Source organism: Nerophis lumbriciformis, linkage group LG03 (assembly GCF_033978685.3).
Source record: "Nerophis lumbriciformis linkage group LG03, RoL_Nlum_v2.1, whole genome shotgun sequence".
NCBI classification, from domain to species: domain Eukaryota; kingdom Metazoa; phylum Chordata; class Actinopteri; order Syngnathiformes; family Syngnathidae; genus Nerophis; species Nerophis lumbriciformis.
Window position 1 is genome coordinate 71,320,621 of NC_084550.2, and position 20,977 is coordinate 71,341,597.

The 20,977-nt window shown below is 40.3% G+C and overlaps 1 protein-coding gene across 4 annotated transcripts; it reads left to right on the plus strand.

The window, feature by feature from the left end:
* Window positions 1-260: 260 nt before the first annotated feature.
* Window positions 261-20,867, plus strand: LOC133590188 (elongation factor 1-delta-like). 4 transcript variants are annotated; one of them, XM_061942797.2, is made up of 8 exons: window positions 284-1,104; window positions 1,453-1,573; window positions 13,999-14,055; window positions 14,541-14,622; window positions 18,176-18,258; window positions 18,328-18,534; window positions 20,496-20,690; window positions 20,773-20,867. In XM_061942797.2, exons 1-8 carry the CDS (start codon window positions 683-685, stop codon window positions 20,809-20,811), a joined length of 1,206 nt encoding a protein of 401 aa, XP_061798781.1. In that variant the 5' UTR covers window positions 284-682; the 3' UTR covers window positions 20,812-20,867. The 4 variants fall into 4 exon arrangements, with proteins under 4 accessions (XP_061798766.1, XP_061798773.1, XP_061798781.1 ...); XM_061942782.2 differs by having other exon boundaries at window positions 261-1,104; window positions 18,176-18,534; XM_061942804.2 differs by lacking the exon at window positions 13,999-14,055 and having other exon boundaries at window positions 302-1,104.
* The last annotated feature ends 110 nt before the right edge of the window (window positions 20,868-20,977 follow it).

Consider the following 20,977-nt stretch of genomic DNA (forward strand, 5'->3'; position numbering starts at 1 on the left):
TCAAAAGTTGGCAGGTATGGATATGGCTCAATAGCTTCAGTTTCTTCTTCAATTTCGTTTTCGCTACCTGCCTCCACACTACAACCATCCGTTTCAATACATGCATAATCTGTTGAATTGCTTAAGCCGCTGAAATCCGAGTCTGAATCCGAGCTAATGTCGCTATAGCTTGCTGTTCTATGCGCCATGTTTGTTTGTGTTGGCTTCACTATGTGACGTCACAGGAAAATAGACGGGTGGTTAAAATCGGGCACTTTGAAGCTTTTTTTAGGGATATTGCATGATGGGTAAAATTTTGAAAAAAACGTAGAAAAATATAATAAGCCACTGGGAACTGATTTTTAATGGTTTTAACAATTCTGAAATTGTGATAATGTTCCCCTTTAACCAATTAGAATTGGAGGTTCCACTGTGATATGTGATGAATTGTGTGGAATGATGTTCAAGAAACTGAAATGTGAGATTGATCCATTAGCGTTAATAGTTCATTTTTAAAGCTAACAGATAGCAAATGTTTTACTTCAGACTAAGGAGCAAAAAAATCCTCCTGAAAGATGAAGCAAATTAAGCTTTTTGATCAATCTTAAGCCCTTGAAGAGCATGTGTTAAAGTTATCCTGTGATGTGTCCAAGCAGAAAGTTGTCGCTTCTTCTTCTCGTACACAAAACTTTTTCAAAGTGCGATGGATCCTTTGGGGCCAAACAACTCGGAGCAGGCTGCAACAACTAAGGAGAGGAGCATCATCAGCGGAGACAACCTGCAGTTTGGCAAATTGCGGCGCCATGCTCGCTCGTCCCAGCCAGAGAAGACGGAAGACGAGCGCTTGAGCTCCTCTGCGGAGATGGGCCGGAGTCCCGGCCTCCAGGCGGAGAGCGTGGCCAAGCCTCTCTCGTCCTCCCCCAGGAGCCCCAACACCAAACACTGGAACGTCCACCCCAAGCGCCCCCAGCAGGAGGGCGCCAATGTCCCTACGGTGAAGTCGTCCGGCACGCCTCACCGGCGCTATAGCAGAGGTCGCCATCGCACCTCGTCCGAGACGGAGAAGGGCAGCAGAGGCAGCAGGGAGCCCAAGGCCAGGAAGAGGGCCGTCTCTGGGAGCGAGAAGTAGGGCGCTTGAGGAATGGCGGCGATGTGATGTCTACTTTGTCTGTCTTGCTTTGACTTTGTTACCTTAAAGCTGGACAGTGAAGGTGAAAGCGTTAAATGTGGCCGAGTTAAGTGATTTCAAAGCTTGTCTTGTGCTAATAACCGCTGACCAAACATGTGACTGCTTCTTCTCACTGGACACTTCATGAGGGACTCAATGTTGATGTAAACATTCTGTATTTCAATAACGTAGGAAGAAAAACCGCAGTTTTGTATTGGATCTCTGCAAGTGTACCCAATGAAGTGTCCAGTGAGATCCTATCACTTCCAGCGGTCCCAAGTGGTAACTTCATGTTTGCTCCTCAGCGCCAACATGAGTGGACTGCAGTGTTTGGCCTCAGAGAAAGTCTGGTTTGACAAGCAGCGCTACGACGAGGCCGAGAAGAACTTCTACGAAGGCGTGAATGGACCCGCTACCAAGTTACAGGTGATACTTCAACTTGCACACTTTGACCCCTGAAAGGTCACGCTGCCCTCTGTTGCATCATGGCGCTCTGTGTGCCTGCACCTGGGTCATTTAGACGCCAGTGAGGTCAGGTGACTCCCCTGGAGATAAATACCGTATTTTCCGCACCATAAGCCGCCCTGGGTTATAAGCCGCGCCTTCAATGAACGGCATATTTCAAAACTTTGTCCACCTATAAGCCGCCCCGTGTTATAAGCCGCATCTAACTGCGCTAAAGGAATGTCAAAAAAACAGTCAGATAGGTCAGTCAAACTTTAATAATATATTAAAAACCAGCGTGATGTGGGCGCGCATGGAGTCGTATATCAACATGGACGGAGCTGCGTGAAAAAAGCCACCCGGCCTCTTCGCGTAAACTTCCCTTAACCACTCGCTCATCTTTTCTTCATCCATCCATCCCTTCGAGTTAGCTTTTATGATGACGCCGGCTGGAAAGGTCTCTTTTGGCAAGGTCTTCCTTTTGAATATCACCATGGGTGGAAGTTTCTGGCCATTAGCATGGCAAGCTAAAACCACAGTGAAGGATGACTTCTCATTCCCTGTGGTGCGAATATTCACCGTACGTGCTCCCGTTGTATCCACAGTGCGGTTCACAGGAATATCAAAAGTCAGTGGAACCTCGTCCATGTTGATAATGTTCTCTGGCCGGATCTTTTTTTCAGCTATTTTGTTTTTACAATATGCACGGAAAGTAGCCAGCTTTTCTTGAAAGTCTTTAGGCAGTTGCTGTGAAATAGTAGTCCGTGTGCGGATGGAGAGATTGCGTCTTTTCATGAACCGGAAACCTGTCGCTTAGTAGGAGCCATTTTGTGGTCTTTACAGATGTAAACACACAAAGGAAATGAAACGTAATATCCGTGCGCTTCTTCTTCTTCTATGGGGACGGGTGCTTACCTTGGCGGTTGCTTGCGTAGAAGAAGAAGCACTTCCTCTTCTACGGGGAAAAAAGATGGCGGCTGTTTACCGTAGTTGCGAGACCGAAACTTTATGAAAATGAATCTTAATATTAATCCATATATAAAGCGCACCGGGTTATAAGCCGCACTGTCAGCTTTTGAGTAAATTTGTGGTTTTTAGGTGCGGCTAATAGTGCGGAAAATACGGTACTCTTCATTTATACTGTCTTAGTAATGAAAGAGGACTTTGTTGTACTTTTACTATCAAATATGCCATAGCTTGATACGATCAGAATGTCTTCCTGCTGCTGTCTAAAATGTGCTTCTACCAAGCATTGATTGATTGATTGATTGAGACTTTTATTAGTAGATTGCACAGTGAAGTACATATTCCGTACAATTGACCACTAAATGGTTTTTCAACTTGTTTAAGTCGGGGTCCACGTTAATCAATTCATGGTACAAATATATACAGGCATGTGATTTTTCCGTCTAAAGTCGGAATTTCGTCTTTTTTAATCTCGGGGGGGGGAAAAAAAAAGTATCTCCCGTTTTTCCGTTTTTTTTTCCGACCCTAAATCAAGATTGGAGACGTAGTTTATATTACGCCGTAGTTGATTGGTCGATATGTTCCTTGTGACCAATCAGGACATCTGTTACGAATGATGACGTTAATAACGTCATCATTCATAATGGTTATTCCCGCCATTTTCCATATGTAAACGATGTCGGTTCTCGAGAGAAAGGACGCTTTACGAGTAAAAGAAATTGATAAACATGTCAAAAATAAGTTTCGATGGCACTGGATGGAAAGGGAAATCACTGATACTGTTGGGAAGAAGGAAGTTACGACTTTGTTCGGTGATTTTATTCGGAAAATCGATCGTCCCGGAAAGGTTTTGTGCACGTGGTGTCATGGGCGGCATGGCGAAGTGGGTAGAGCAACCGTGCCAGAAACCTGAGGGTTGCAGGTTCGCTCCCCGCCTCTTACCATCCAAAAAAATCGCTGCCGTTGTGTCCTTGGGCGGGACACTTCACCCTTTGCCCCCGGTGCCACTCACACCGGTGAATTGAATGATGAATGATAGGTGGTGGTCGGAGGGGCCGTTGGCGCAAATTGCAGCCACGCTTCCGTCAGTCTACCCCAGGGCAGCTGTGGCTATGAAAGTAGCTTACCACCACCAGGTGTGAATGATTGATGGGTTCTACATGTAAAGCGACTTTGGGTACTTAGAAAAGCGCTATATAAATCCCAGTTATTATTATGATAATATTGACTATGGATCACAAGGTTTCAAGGCTTTGGAAGTACATGCGAAACGCCAAAAACATATGAAACAACTTGAAGCAAGGTATGTTCTATTAATGATGTTTTCATGTCTTTAAACACTAAAATATTTTCTTCAAATGGTGCTGTCTTTGTTCATTTTAGCATGTTAAATTGGTGAAAAACCAGGAGCTTCGGGGGGCGTCACCCCCCCTTGTCCCCCCCACCAGCCCTGGACCTGGCTGGGGGCCTTCGTCCCCCAGACCCCCGAAAATGTTTTCAGTCTTTTTCATTGTGGTCAAATCACATGCCTGTATATACTATCATCATAATACAGTCATCACACAAGTTAATCATCAGAGTATATACATTGAATTATTTACATTATTTACAATCTGGGGGGTGGGATGAGGAGGGTTTAGTTGATATCAGCACTTCAGTCATCAACAATTGCATCATCAGAGAAATGGACATTGAAACAGTGTAGGTCTGACTTGGTAGGATATGTACAGCAAGTAGTGGACATAGTGAGTTCAGATAGCATAAGAACAAGTATATACATTAGAAATATATTTGATTGTTTACATTTGGTTGTTTACAATCCGGGGAGGTGGGATGTGGACAAGTCACAAGGTTATGCATACCTGCCAACTACTCTGGTTTTCCCGTAATTAGTACGGTTTTCATCAACCTATTCCGGGTTACGGTTGCAGTGATAAAAAAATACGGTTTTTCATTAATTAAAAAAAAAAAAAAAGGGTGAAAACTACGCGAATTGCACCTTGTGCAGGCAAGATTTTTTGATCGGACACGGAGGAATTAGCGATGTAAAAGACCACGTTGGGACAAAAAAACACAAGTCTAATGCCGTTGCTAGCGATACAAGTGGAAAACTTTCAACGTTTTTCGTCACCCAAACAGATTCTTTGGATGTGATAAATGCCGAAGTTTTATAATTGAGCATGGACTTCCAATCGCACTGGCTGATCACATGGGACAGTTAAATGTTTGTAATGCAACCTTTAAAAATCATTACGCGGTGATCGCGGTCCCAAAAATAAACTTTTCTTGCATGATAATGTCCAGAAAAACTCACTTTATATTACTATAGAGTCCTTTTAACGAATGAGTTTGATGGTTTATCACAAACCTTAAATGAAAGAAGTCCTTTGTTCTCCTGCACCATGCTTGCGCTTTGGCCTTGCTTCGTGTTTGGTGCGCAATCCTGTCGGCTGTATTTCACAGCACGTCTTTGACAACTTGAAGTGGCATAAAACATTTAGAACAAAGGGGTTATAGGAACAATCACTTTCAGTGTTTTATGCCACTTCAAGTTGTCAAAGACGGTATGCTGGTGCCCGACTGCCACAAGTGGAACAAACATTTGAAACAAAGGGGTTATAGGAACAATCACTTTCAGTGTTTTATGCCACTTCAAGTAAACTTATCATAAAGTTACCATATCATTTTTGCAGTATGATCAATCTGATAGAATAAATTTAGATTTTAGCCACAAAAAGGTAATGACACCAATGTTATCTTTTGGAATTGTTTAGTACTGTTATACTGTTAAAAGTGTTTATACTATTTAAGCTTTCAAGTCCAAGTTGAAGAAATCTTGTTAAATGTTGACAGCATAACTACCAAAATACAGAAGTATGTCCTTAATATTTTTGCAGTGCTATTTCTGTTGAAAAGTTAAAATGATTACCGGTACATTAGAGATGTGATGTGCCACTTTTCAAGTGTCTGATGGCTTAAATTAATTTTCATTAATTTTTCATATTTTGAAATCTTTTGAAAGGCTTACAAAAAAACTACATTTGAATTGTAATTCCATGCTATTGACAGGACTATTAATTTTAATGAAGTTAGCTTACCATGTTTACAGTATGATAATTGTGATAGAAATGTGAATTTTAGGCACAGAATATTTTATACAATTGAACAAGGCAGTAGATTATACAAGCTTGGACAGAAAGTTAATAATGACACCAATTTTTTTTTTTTATGGAATTGTTTAGTACTGTTTTACCATTTGTTTACTGTAAAAAGTGTTTATACTTTCAATGAACAAATTGAAGTCTTGTGAAAGGTTGACAGGATAACTGGCATTAACTGTCAAAATAATTTCAAACTATTGAAGTTAGCTTACAGAATAAACATGTCAATCAACCCATATGATTTTTGCTGTAATATTTTTGTTTTGAAAAGTCACTGTGACTGATAGAAAAGTGATGGTTTTAGCAACATTTTAACCTGTCTGAATGCTAATAATCATTTTGCGTCGGGGGGCGAAGCCCTGAACCCTCCACCAGGACTTTGTCCTGGACCTACCGGGGCCTGCGGCCCCTGGACCATGGCTACTAGGTTTTTCTGATTTCAAAAGTTGGCAGGTATGGTTATGCATTGTTTAGCAGGAAACAAGCATATGACTAGTAATACTATTAATTAAGTAAACAAGCCAGTTATTCAACAAACTGAACAGTGTTCTTTAGTCGCCAAGTTTGTGGTGTAAAAAATACCTGCTGTTGGGCGTAGTAAACAACATTGGCATTAACATCTGTGGCTGTAGACAACCTCCTCATGTAGTTTAACTCCCCCAGATGGCTGTAGCTGCTCTCTGAATATCATATCTTTTAAAATGTTGCTATTCCGCTGTTTGTGTGAAAGTCATGTGTTACAAAGTCTTACTTTGACTTTTTAAAGGGGAACTGCACTTTTTTGTAATTTTGTCTATCCTTCACAAGTCCTATTTGAGACAAGAACACACATCTTTCTCTCTTTTATACATTCTAAAATTGAAAAAAGACTTGTACAAGACGACTAATGATGTAGCTAAAGGGAGTCATCTATTCCGTAGGGCAGGACAATACTGGCAAAAATACTACCGTATTTTTCAGATTATAAGTGGCAGTTTTTTTCCATAGTTTGGCCGGGGGTGCGACTTATACTCAGGAGCGACTTATGTGTGAAATGATGAACACATTAGCGTAAAATATCAAATAATATTATTGATGTCATTCACGTAAGAGACTAGACGTATAAGATTTCATGGGATTTAGCGATTAGGAGTGACAGATTGTATAGCATGTTCTATATGTTATAGTTATTTGAATGACTCTTACCATAATATGTTATGTTAACATACCAGTTGGTTATTTATGCCTCATATAACGTACACTTATTCAGCCTGTTGTTCACTATTCTTCATTTATTTTAAATTGCCTTTCAAATGTCTATTCTTGCTGTTGGCTTTTATCAAATACATTTCCCCCAAAAAATGCGACTTACATATGTTTTTTTTCTTCTTTATCATGCATTTTCGGCCGGTGCGACTTATACTCCGAAAAATTACGGTAATCGCAAATATTTTTTATTGATATTGTAATCACAATAATTACATGATTATTCATTATTTTGAAAAAATGTGTATTTACATTACCACCAAAACTCAACTATGAATATAGTTAAAACGGATACAATTTAGTAACAAATAGACCACAACAAGTAAAATAATAACAGTAATAGTACATTTAAGTAACAATAGCAATATAATTTTAAAAAACGATACAATTAAGTTTTTCCGTTTCGTTTATTTAGTTTTTTGTTCTTTACACTTATTTTGCCACCATAGAGTGTGTGCTTTTTGGGTCAAATAAAATTGAATAAAATGTTTGATTCAATTACAAAAATGCTCACATTTGTTGGTGAAATACAGTTTTGGAGAATTTTGACCAGTATTTTAGGTCAAAGCATAGTAATTGTGTGAATGCATGTTTAAGTACATTGTAATGTACTTTTTTGAAACCTGTATTTTGTTAGTGCAGTCAGACCGGCTGTGGCGCACTGTGCTATTACTGTAGGGGGGGGTGCGGGGGGAGTGTGATGTGCTGTTCTCAGCATGACGAGTATAGAGGCAACTCACTTAAGACTGTTTAAAAAAAAAAAAAACGTTCATCTTACGAGGATGATGTAATTCACAACAACACAAGCAGAGGAGATGTGTTGTGGGTGTATAGATTGCCGTTTCAAGTGAACCTCTCTACATTTAGTTTAGGGCAGGGCGGTTGAACGTAGCAGGGTTTCCCCGTAATGTAATTGAACGTTGCGTCCCGCCACTGCATTTTTATTACCGCCACACCTTGAAAGTAAGGTTTTTTTTTTTACTTAAACAAATTAAAGTAATTGTAGCCCCCAAAAAGAAATCACACAAAGTCCGACACTATTTTTAACTTTTATTACCAATCTTATAACAAACGTCTACTGAGTCCGGACACACAACAACACTTCCTCATTCTCCGCCAATCACCTGTCAGGCACAGACGGTGTGTTTGTAACATGGGGGCGGGGGGGGATTATATATATATATATTAGAGCTGCAACTAACAATTAATTTGATAATTGATTAATCTGTCGATTATTAGTTCGATTAATCGATTAATAATCAGATAAAAGAAACCAACTACATTTCTATCCTTTCCAGTATTTTATTGAAAAAAACAGCATACTGGCACCATACTTATTGTGATTGTTTCTCAGCTGTTTGTACATGTTGCAGTTTATAAATAAAGGTTTATAAAAAATATTTGCCTCTGCGCATAGCATAGATCCAACGAATCGATGACTAAATTAATCGGCAACTATTTTTATCATCTATTTTAATCCATTTAATTGAGTTGTTGCAGCCCATGTATGTATGTATAAGTATGTATGTATATGTATGCATACGCATGTATGCATACATATACATACATACATACATATGTATGCATGCGTATATGTATGCATGTGTATATGTATGCATGCATGCGTATATGTATGCATGCATGCGTATATGTATGCATGCATGCGTATATGTATGCATGCATGCGTATATGTATGCATGCATGCATGCGTATATGTATGCATGCATGCATGCGTATATGTATGTATGCATGCATGCGTATATGTATGTATGCATGCATGCGTATATGTATGTATGCATGCATGCGTATATGTATGTATGCATGCATGCGTATATGTATGTATGCATGCATGCGTATATGTATGCATGCATGCGTATATGTATGCATGTATGTATGTATGCATACGCATGTATGTATGTATGCATGCATACATATATGCATACGCATGTATGCATACGCATGTATGTATGTATGTATGTATGCATACATGCATACGCATGTATGTATGTATGTATGCATACGCATGTATGTATGTATGCATACGCATGTATGTATGTATGCATGCATGCATGCATACGCATGTATGTATGTATGCATGCATGCATGCATACGCATGTATGTATTTGCAGATATACCCACACGGACAGCCGTCTACAAAATGTGCAAAAATTAAAAGGACAGTTTTAAGGAGAGAAAGTCCAACAGGAGCAACAGCGCAAAGCAAGTGTGACGTCATGTGTCGTGTTTACTATGCTTCCTCACAAACTATAGATCCATGACACACCACTGTGACTTGTACTCTTGGGTAGGATGGCTTTCTCTGTCCACAAGGAGACTGTCATTGGTACACTTTTATTTACAAAGCTCTTCTGGGACTATTGCTCGATTACATTTGTGCATTGATTACACAGAAGTACGGACTATAGCTGTTGTTCTCTGTCCCTTCTGTTCGCACTGAGCTGGTGAAAAAAGATTTTGTCTATGCAGCTCTTTGGGATGTTACAAAGAGACTGGAAGCTGACTGAAATGCTTTTAAATCTAAACAGAGCATTTGAATCAGTGTCAAAGATCTCTAAGTGTTTTACTGTCCATCCTGTCATTTTAATGCATTATGTGAATGTGATTTAATGTGCAACTTTGCTGCCTCTTGGCCAGGACTCCCTTGAAAATGAGGTTTTTAATCTCAATGGGAGTTTTTTCCTGGGTAAATAAACATTTACAAAAGTAGTGTCTTCAGCACCTGCAGTGAGCAAACTAGTCCAAAAGATGGCGCCATCACACAAATAAAAGCACCTTTCTGTTTTATTTTAGATTCTGCGCATGTCTGAGTGAAAAATAGCAATTTAAGGTGTGATGCATGAAAATGCACATCATAAACAGATCATTTCTTTCAGGGTCCATGTACACTGGAACATTCTAAACCAAATGACAGATTAAATACATGTTGTCCATGTACACATGGCTACTGACAACACTTCACTTCCATATGTCAATTTCCCTGATATTCTGCTTTTAACAGTGGATTCCCTTTTCTTGGCCAATTATTTGACTCCGTCCACCGTTACATCATGTCTCTTTTTTTGTTGAGTTAAGTGATTAATTTTAGGCATATTGTGAATAAATAAAAAGTGCTAACCATAAAGACACCCCAAGCTTCTAGTAGACGCAAATGTATTTTAATGTATTTTTAATTGATGCAGATACGACACGGTAACAAGGCAAAGTGCAAGTGTTTATTAGCACTGCTGCTTCCTGTAAGCACTTTGTATTAGCCAGCAGGCCAAGAAGATCAACAAATGTGACTAAACACGGCTGTCACTCAAATGTGGGAGACTCAGGGACTCTGCCTGTTTGTTGCAGCTAATGTCGATTCGATAGTGAAGTATTCTTGTAGCAAACATCAATCTCTGCGTGTAATCTAATTCACGTGCGTGTGCAGTGGGAGAGTGGCCGTGCGCGACCCGAGGGTCCCTGGTTCAATCCCCACCTAGTACCAACCTCGTCATGTCCGTTGTGTCCTGAGCAAGACACTTCACCCTTGCTCCTGATGGGTGCTGGTTAGCGCCTTGCATGGCAGCTCCCTCCATCAGTGTGTGAATGTGTGTGTGAATGGGTAAATGTGGAAGTAGTGTCAAAGCGCTTTGAGTACCTTGAAGGTAGAAAAGCGCTATACAAGTACAACCCATTTATCATTTATTTATTTACTGTTGTCCCCATGCCAATATTTTGGTAGCAGTACCAACATTTTTTCGGTACTTTTCTAAATAAAGGAGACCACAAAAAATGTCATTATTGGCTTTATTTTACCAACAAATGTTAGTGTACATGAAACATATGTTTATTCTTGCAAGTTTGTCCTTAAATAAAATAGACAACTTGTCTTTTAGTAGTAAGTAAACAAACAGACTCCTAATTAGTCTGCAGTAACATATTGTGTCATTTATACACCTATTATTTTGTACACATTATTAAGGACAAACTGTAAAAAATGGATTATTAATCTACTTGTTCATTTACTGTTAATATCTGCTTATTTTCTCTTTTAACATGTTCTATCTACACTTCTGTTAAAATGTAATAATCACTTATTCTTCTCTTCTTTGATACTTGACATTAGTTTTGGATGATACCACACATTTAGGTATGGATGTGATACCAAGTAGTTACAGGATCATACATTGGTCAGATTCAAAGTCCTCATGTGTCCAGGGACGTATTTACTGACTTTATAAACATAATATACATTTAGTACACACTTTATACCCCACCTTCCGCCCGAATGCAGCTGAGATAGGCTCCAGCACCCCCCGCGACCCCGAAAGAGACAAGCGGTAGAAAATGGATGTATGTATATATATATATATATATATATATTTATTTTTTATTTTATTTTTATTTTTTTTTAAACATAAGATGTTGTTATGCCAAAAAATATCGATGTAATCATAGTATTGACTAGATACACTCTTTTACTTGGTATCATTACAGTGGATGTCAGGTGTAGATCCACCCATGGCGTTTGTTTACATTGTGACGCCGGTAAGGCTGAAAAGACGCGTCGACGTAGTCGACGTCATCGACGTCATCGGTTACGTAAATACGTCGACGCCGTTTTTGTGCTTCGACGCGTCGCATATTTACGTCACACTACCGTCATGGCGGAGCGCAAAGCAGACGATGCGAGCGGTGCGAGCGAGGGGAAAAAAGCACGCCAAAAGTCGTCAAAAGTGTGGGAGTATTTCAATAAACGGCCTAAGAAGAAACGCTACTTTTACTCCGCTACTTTTATCTACATTCAGCTCGCTACTCGCTACTCATTTTTATCGATCTGTTAATGCACGCTTTGTTTGTTTTGGTCTGTCAGACAGACCTTCAAAGTGCCTGCCTTACTGGTGACGTTTCACTTCGTTCCACCAATCAGATGCAGTCACTGGTGACGTTGGACCAATCAAACAGAGCCAGGCGGTCACATGACCTGACTTAAACAAGTTGAAAAACTTATTGCGGTGTTACCATTTAGTGGTCAATTGTACGGAATATGTACTGTACTGTGCAATCTACTAATAAAAGTTTCAATCAATCAATCAAAAGTGTGAAGGAAAAAAGACTACTTTTTATTCCAACCGTACATCCTGTCAAAAGCCTAAAGACTGACTGCACAGTTCCTGTCTTCACAATAAAAGTGCCGCTCCATCGCGCCTGCGCTTTCAAAACAAGAGTCTCCGAAAGCCAGCGCAAACAAGCTAGCAAGCTACGGAGTTTGCCGCCAATTTATTTCTTGTAAAGTGTATAAAAACGAATATGGAAGCTGGACAAATAAGATGCCAAAAACCAACCACTTTCATGTGGTATTAGACAGAAAGGAGGAACTTTTTTTCTCCTCCATTTGAAAACGTGGACGTTATAAGCACTACTGTCTGTTTACAATCAATGCAAGTCATCAGAATCAGGTAATACACCAACTTATATTCTTGTCTTCATGAAAGAAAGGAATCTATATGTGTTAAACATGCATGTATATTCATTAAAACACCTTTAACATGTAAACAAAAACGGCAAAATAAATAAATATAAATTATATACTGTATATATCAATGTATGTATGTGTATATATGTGTATATATATATGTGTGTGTGTATATATATGTATGTATGTATATATATATATATATATATATATATATATATATATATATATATATATATATATATATATATATATATATGTATGTATGTGTATATATATATATATATATATATATGTGTGTGTATATATATGATATGTGTGTGTATGTTACTCAGTACTTGAGTAGTTTTTTCACAATATACTTTTTACTTTTACTCAAGTAAATATTTGGGTGACTACTCCTTACTTTTACTTGAGTAATAAATCTCTAAAGTAACAGTACTCTTACTTGAGTACAATTTCTGGCTACTCTACCCACCTCTGCTAATAATGTTGTTGTATGCACAACGGCTATAAACGAACATTTGAAAAGAAAACACCCGACAGCGTTCTTGCCATCACCATCAACTAGTCAATCGTCCGCGTGAGTATACGTTGTCATCATTACACAAAAACATGAATGTGTCATTTGTATCTGCGTTGTAAATTCATAAACTAAAACACTGTTTCGCTCTGAGAGGCGCGTTTGGCGTGCCTGTTCAGTGTTTACAAAGATGCGCTCCTCTTTAACGCTAACGTTAATTAGTTGTGCAAATACCTTTTACAACATTAACAGTTACATATACTATGTACAAACCAACAATTAACTTTCACTTTAATCATACTATCATTGTTGTGTTATTAAGCAAAATAAGCAATACTTTTACTTTTGTTGAAATGTTTACACTGTTACAGAATATTTCTTTTTGCACTTTTTTGTATTGGATGTTTATCTTTATTTTTGCACATTTTAGCAAATAAGCAATACTTTTACTTTTGAAATGCTTATACTATTGCAGAATATTAAGATTGCACTGGATGTTTACTTTTATATTTGCACATTAAAAAGCAAATAAGCTACTTTTAATTTTGTTAAATGTTAAAAGTTTTAAATGTTTACATTGTTACAGAATATTTTGTCATGTTGTTGTCAATGTTGACTGAGTGGCCATACTTTTTTTTTTTTGTAAATAAAAGCCATGCCTTTTGAAAAAACTGGCCTACATTTATTTTTTCATCTTCATTTTAAATAAAAAAAATAATCGGTAAAAGGAAAAATAATCTATAGATTAATCGAAAAAAATAATCTATAGATTAACCGATTAATCGAATAAATAATCTATAGATTAATCGATAGAAAAATAATCGTTAGCTGCAGCCTTACATGCAGCCCTACACACACACACACACACTCACATGAGAGAAAGCTAACTCCATCCTGCAGGACATAGTTTCATAATATTGTACTGTAGTGCAAGACGCTGCAAACATGACTTAAAATTGCTCTTCTCTTTCAGCGCTAAAATGTAGGAATAAAGTTTGGTTTTCTTTAACATTCTCTTCGTCCTCCCATCGCCTACCTTTTTAAGGTGAAAAGTGTCGGGCAGCAGGCCAAAGGGCGCCCACAAAAACGCCAGCACAGAAACGTAAGTGTGTGTTGTTGGAAGTGTGTGTGCTGTGATGGACCATTTCAGTCCTAACGATGCCTTCCATGCTTGATCACTCACATGATTTTAATTGTGCTGCCTTTTTTCTTTTTGCTTCATCATCATCATCACTACTATCAAAAGAGGCTGATTTGTGTATTAATTATGCACAGCATTATTGTATTTTACTGCATTGCATTAAGTGCACTAATGATGTTCATGCTGTGTCATTGTAGTTGAGATCTCAACATGGAAGTTTTTCTAAAAGATGAATACAACTGATTCACTTCAACTTTTTAAAAGCAATTGTGTTGTATTTGAAAAGAGGAATATCTTTGTCATTAGTTGAGATCTGAAGTACGATCACAAAAATCATCAAATTGAGCCTGCAAGAAAAATGGAGTGAAACATCAGTGAGCTCATGAAATTAAAACATGCTGACATGACTTTTGTTCTCCTCGCTAATATTGACTCTCCTTCCACAGTCGTCTTCACATGCAGCTGGAGACCAGGAGCTGATTGTACGCATGAAGAGCCTGGAGCTGGAGAACCAGACTTTGCACAAAGGTGGCACTTTTAAACAAGCACTGTCATGATCTACAAACCCCGTTTCCATACGAGTTGGGAAATTGTGTTAGATGTAAATATAAACGGAATACAATGATTTGCAAATCCTTTTCAAGCCATATTCAGTTGAATATGCTACAAAGACAACATATTTGATGTTCTAACTCATAAACTTTTCATGGCTGCAACACGTGACAAAGTAGTTGGGAAAGGGCATGTTCACCATTGTGTTTCATGGCCTTTCCTTTTAACAACACTCAGTAAAGGTTTGGGAACTGAGGAGACACATTTTTGAAGCTTCTCAGGTGGAATTCTTTCCCATTCTTGCTTGATGTACAGCTTAAGTTGTTCAACAGTCCGGGGGTCTCCGTTGTGCTATTTTAGGCTTCACATTTTCAATGGGAGACAGGTCTGGACTACAGGCAGGCCAGTCTAGTACCCGCACTCTTTTACTATGAAGCCACGCTGTTGTAACACATGGCTTGGCATTGTCTTGCTGAAATAAGCAGGGGCGTCCATGGTAACGTTGCTTGGATGGCAACATATGTTGCTCCAAAAGCTGTATGTACCTTTCAGCATTAATGGTGCCTTCACAGATGTGTAAGTTACCCATGTCTTGGGCACTAATACACCCCCATACCATCACACATGCTGCCTTTTACACTTTGCGCCTATAACAATCCGGATGGTTCTTTTCCTCTTTGGTTCGGAGGACACGACGTCCACAGTTTCCAAAAACAATTTGAAATGTGGACTCGTCAGACCACAGAACACTTTTCCACTTTGTATCAGTCCATCTTAGATGAGCTCAGGCCCAGCGAAGCCGACGGCGTTTCTGGGTGTTGTTGATAAACGGTTTTCGCCTTGCATAGGAGAGTTTTAACTTGCACTTACAGATGTAGCGACCAACTGTAGTTACTAACAGTGGGTTTCTGAAGTGTTCCTGAGCCCATGTGGTGATATCCTTCACACACTGATGTGGCTTGTTGATGCAGTACAGCCTGAGGGATGGAAGGTCACGGGCTTAGCTGCTTACGTGCAGTGATTTCTACAGATTCTCTGAACCCTTTGATGATATTACGGAGCGTAGATGGTGAAATCCCTAAATTCCTTGCAATAGCTGCTTGAAAAATGTTGTTCTTAAACTGTTCAACAATTTGCTCAGGCATTTGTTGACAAAGTGGTGACCCTCGCCCCATCCTTGTTTGTGAATGACTGAGCATTTCATGGAATCTACTTTTATACCCAATCATGGCACCCACCTGTTCCCAATTAGCCTGCACACCTGTGGGATGTTCCAAATAAGTGTTTGATGAGCATTCCTCAACTTTATCAGTATTTATTGCCACCTTTCCCAACTTCTTTGTCACGTGTTGCTGCCATCAAATTCTAAAGTTAATGATTATTTGCAAAAAAAAAATAAAGTTTATGAGTTTGAACATCAAATATGTTGTCTTTGTAGCATATTCAACTGAATATGGCTTGAAAAGGATTTGCAAATCATTGTATTCCGTTTATATTTACATCTAACACAATTTCCCAACTCATATGAAAACGGGGTTTGTACATCTACATTTAGACCACTTCCTTGTGCGCTACATACCTTTTTTTTTAAACTTGGTGTCTGCAAGACTGTGGAAGCTTTTTTACATTGCTAATGTAACCACAAATATCAAAGTGTGTGGTTTATACACTGCAAAAAGTCAGTGTTCAAAAACAAGAAAAAACAAAACAAAAATGAGGGGTATTTTATTTGAACTAAGCAAAATTATCTGCCAATAGAACAAGAAAATTTGTCTTGTCAAGACTTTCCAAAACAAGTAAAATTAGTTAACCTCAATGAACCCCAAAATAGCTTAAAATAAGTATATTCTCACTAATAACAAGTGCACTTTTCTTGGTAGAAAAAAAAGAGACCTTTTTGTTCAATATGTTGACAAATATTGTTAAATGAAGTAAATGCTAGTGCCATTATCTTGACATAATATTACATTTCTTGAAACCAGCAAACTTATACTAAAAACTCATTTATTGTTCTTAATGGAAAGGCGACGAGGCATATTTTTTAATTGTAATTTTGAAGAATTTATCTGAATGTGCATAAATTATTTCTGTTCAAAATTGTTAGAAATGTTAAATGTTTTTTTTTTCATGCTTGAAATAAGAAATGATGACTTTAAAAAAGTAGTTTTCTACTTGTGAGTGTTGATGACACAGCTTTGCAACACTTGATATTCTAGTTTCAAGCATGTTTTACTCAATATAGGTCATCAAATCTCTAATATCTTACTGAGATCATTTAGGACCAAAACCCTTAAAACAAGTAAAACACTCTAACATAAAATCTGCTTAGTGAGAAGAATGATCTTATCAGACAGAAAATAAGCAAATATCAGCCTTATTTGACATATTTCATCTTACCGTATTTTCCGCACCATAAGGCGCCCTGGGTTATAAGCCACGCCTTCAATGAACGGCATATTTCAAAACTTTGTCCACCTATAAGCCGCCCCGTGTTATAAGCCGCATCTAACTGCGCTAAAGGAATGTCAAAAAAACAGTCAGATAGGTCAGTCAAACTTTAATAATATATTAAAAACCAGCGTGATGTGGGCGCGCATGGAGTCGTATATCAACATGGACGGAGCTGCGTGAAAAAAGCCACCCGGCCTCTTCGCGTAAACTTACCTTAACCACTCGCTCATCTTTTCTTCATCCATCCATCCCTTCGAGTTAGCTTTTATGATGACGCCGGCTGGAAAGGTCTCTTTTGGCAAGGTCTTCCTTTTGAATATCACCATGGGTGGAAGTTTCTGGCCATTAGCATGGCAAGCTAGAACCACAGTGAAGGATGACTTCTCATTCCCTGTGGTGCGAATATTCACCGTACGTGCTCCCGTTGTATCCACAGTGCGGTTCACAGGAATATCAGTTGCTGTGAAATAGTAATCCGTGTGCGGATGGAGAGATTGCGTCTTTTCATGAACCGGATCCCTGTCGCTTAGTAGGAGCCATTTTGTGGTCTTTATAGATGTAAACACACAAAGGAAATGAAACGTACGGTAATATCCGCGCGCTTTTTCTTCTTCTACGCGGGCGGGTGGTTGCTTACAGTAGAAGAAGAAGCGCTACCTGTTCTATGGGGGCGGGTGCTTACCTTGGCGGTTGCTTGCGTAGAAGAAGCGCTTCCTGTTCTACCGGGAAAAAAGATGGCGGCTGTTTACCGTAGTTACGAGACCGAAACTTTATGAAAATGAATCTTAATATTAATCCATATATAAAGCGCACCGGGTTATAAGGCGCACTGTCAGCTTTTGAGAACATTTGTGGTTTTTAGGTGCGCCTTATAGTGCGGAAAATACGGTACTTAGATTTCACTTTTTGCAGTGTAAATATTTGGAAGAAGACTATCAGCACCATTTTATTTTTCAGTCAACTTAGCATTTTTTTTTACCAGATTCATTACTCGAAAGACAAAAATCATCATAGGTTCCTTTTTAATTTTTTTATTTTGTAATGTTGGCATGGTTGAAGCTAACTGGTTGTGTGTTAGTGGTGGGCGACATGAGTGCTGCCCTGCAGAAACTGGAGTCCAGAGTGGTCCAGTTGGAGAAGACCAACACACCTGCAGCCAAGGTAGAAGCAGGCGAGGCGAGCGTCCACGTCGATACACCTGCTACCACTTATTACCGATTTCTCCTCAAGGTGGCGCCGGTCCAAGCGGCTCCTGCCAAAAAGGTGGCGGTGCAAGAGGACGATGATGATGACGACGACATCGACTTATTCGGCAGTGACGAGGAAGATGAAGAGGCGGCTCGTCTGAAGCAGGAACGCGTGGAGGCGTACGCTGCCAAGAAAGCCAAGAAGCCCGCCTTGATCGCCAAGTCGTCCATCTTGTTGGATGTCAAGCCTGTAAGTCACACTGCTTTACTAATTACTAGGGATGTTTTGCTGATATCCAATATTGTCCAACTCTTAATTACCGATACCAAGTGTTGGGACTAACGCCATTAGTTTCGGCGGTAACTAGTAATCTAACGCGTTATTTTTTATATTCAATAACTCAGTTATTGTTACTACATGGTGCGTTACTGCGTTATTTTACGTTATTTTTTATGTAGTATCGGCTAGAAACAGAAGATCTGAGCGTTTTATTGCTGCGCTACAGTGACATGCTTCTGATTCTTCCTCTGCGCTCTCAGTGTGTGGGTGTGGGAAGGTGAGGGAGGAGAGGGGGTTACGCAATACAACATAAACCGTTGGCCAACCAAAAAGTAACCACAGAACGCTAGTGTTCTGTGGTTACTTTTTGGTTGGCCAAGCGGACGTGACGACAGGCTGTCCTCACTCAGGTCCGCAGGGACCTGGAGGGGGCGTGACTTAAGTCTGGCTGGAAATCGGGAGAAATTTGGGAGAATGGTTGTCCTCAGCCTTCCCGGTAAGATCTATTCAGGTGTACTGGAGAGGAGGCTACGCCGGATAGTCGAACCTCGGATTCAGGAGGAACAGTGTGGTTTTCGTCCTGGTCGTGGAACTGTGGACCAGCTCTATACTCTCGGCAGGGTCCTTGAGGGTGCATGGGAGTTTGCCCAACCAGTCTACATGCGCTTTGTGGACTTGGAGAAGGCATTCGACCGTGTACCCCGGGAAGTCCTGTGGGGAGTGCTCAGAGAGTATGGGGTATCGGACTGTCTGATTGTGGCAGTCCGCTCCCTGTATGATCAGTGCCAGAGCTTGGTCCGCATTGCCGGTAGTAAGTCGGACACGTTTCCAGTGAGGGTTGGACTCCGCCAAGGCTGCCCTTTGTCACCCATTCTGTTCATAACTTTTATGGACAGAATTTCTAGGCGCAGTCAAGGCGTTGAGGGGATCTGGTTTGGTGGCTGCAGGATTAGGTCTCTGCTTTTTGCAGATGATGTGGTCCTGATGGCTTCATCTGGCCAGGATCTCCAGCTCTCACTGGATCGGTTCGCAGCCGAGTGTGAAGCGACTGGGATGAGAATCAGCACCTCCAAGTCCGAGTCCATGGTTCTCGCCCGGAAAAGGGTGGAGTGCCATCTCCGGGTTGGGGAGGAGATCTTGCCCCAAGTGGAGGAGTTCAAGTACCTCGGAGTCTTGTTCACAAGTGAGGGAAGAGTGGATGGTGAGATCGACAGGCGGATCGGTGCGGCGTCTTCAGTAATGCGGACGCTGTATCGATCCGTTGTGGTGAAGAAGGAGCTGAGCCGGAAGGCAAAGCTCTCAATTTACCGGTCGATCTACGTTCCCATCCTCACCTATGGTCATGAGCTTTGGGTTATGAGCGAAAGGACAAGATCACGGGTACAAGCGGCCGAAATGAGTTTCCTCCGCCGGGTGGCGGGTCTCTCCCTTAGAGATAGGGTGAGAAGCTCTGTCATCCGGGGGGAGCTCAAAGTAAAGCCGCTGCTCCTCCACATGGAGAGGAGCCAGATGAGGTGGTTCGGGCATCTGGTCAGGATGCCACCCGATCGCCTCCCTCGGGAGGTGTTTAGGGCACGTCCGACCGGTAGGAGGCCACGGGGAAGACCCAGGACACGTTGGGAAGACTATGTCTCCCGGCTGGCCTGGGAACGCCTCGGGATCCCCCGGGAGGAGCTGGACGAAGTGGCTGGGGAGAGGGAAGTCTGGGCTTCCCTGCTTAAGCTGCTGCCCCCGTGACCCGACCTCGGATAAGCGGAAGAAGATGGATGGAAGGATTGAAACTTTTACCTGTTGGAGGCTCAATATTAGTCCATATAAAAGGTGCACTGTCAGCTTTTGACCAAATTGGAGGTTTTTAGGTGTGCCTTATAGTGCGGAAAATAGGGTACTAATTCCAAGCAATGTTGTCATTGACTGTTTTGTCCTCCCAGTGGGACGACGAGACGGACATGTCCAAGCTGGAGGAGTGTGTGCGCTCGGTGCAGGTGGACGGGCTCCTGTGGGGGGCGTCCAAGCTGGTGGCGGTAGGTTACGGCATCAAGAAGCTGCAGATCAACTGCGTGGTGGAGGACGACAAAGTGGGGACGGACATCTTGGAGGAGGAGATTACCAAGTTTGAGGACTTGGTGAGTAAAAGTCACTCAAAACAGATTTTATTCCTTTTGAAAAGAAAGTAGAAACCTAAACAAGTTTTGTTCACTCTTACAGGTCCAAAGTGTGGATGTTGCTGCCTTCAATAAGATCTGAACAAAGTTCTGCTTGGAACATGAAATGATATCATTAAATATGCAAATATTTGACAATATTATCTCCTCATTTGGCCACAATATTAGTGTCACGTTCAAACACTGAGGACATCTATTAAACAAGACAAAAGGCAAGGAATCAAACAGACAGAATTCAATTTGGACTC

What these genes read in the sequence shown, in the direction of transcription:
- LOC133590188 (XM_061942782.2), top strand. Translation starts at nt 683, where the DNA reads ATGGATCCTTTGGGGCCAAACAACTCGGAGCAGGCTGCAACAACTAAG. An exon ending in GACCCGCTACCAAGTTACAG is followed by an intron (nt 1,574 to 13,998) that starts GTGATACTTCAA and finishes TACCTTTTTAAG; the next exon opens with GTGAAAAGTGTCGGGCAGCA. An exon ending in AAAAACGCCAGCACAGAAAC is followed by an intron (nt 14,056 to 14,540) that starts GTAAGTGTGTGT and finishes CTCCTTCCACAG; the next exon opens with TCGTCTTCACATGCAGCTGG.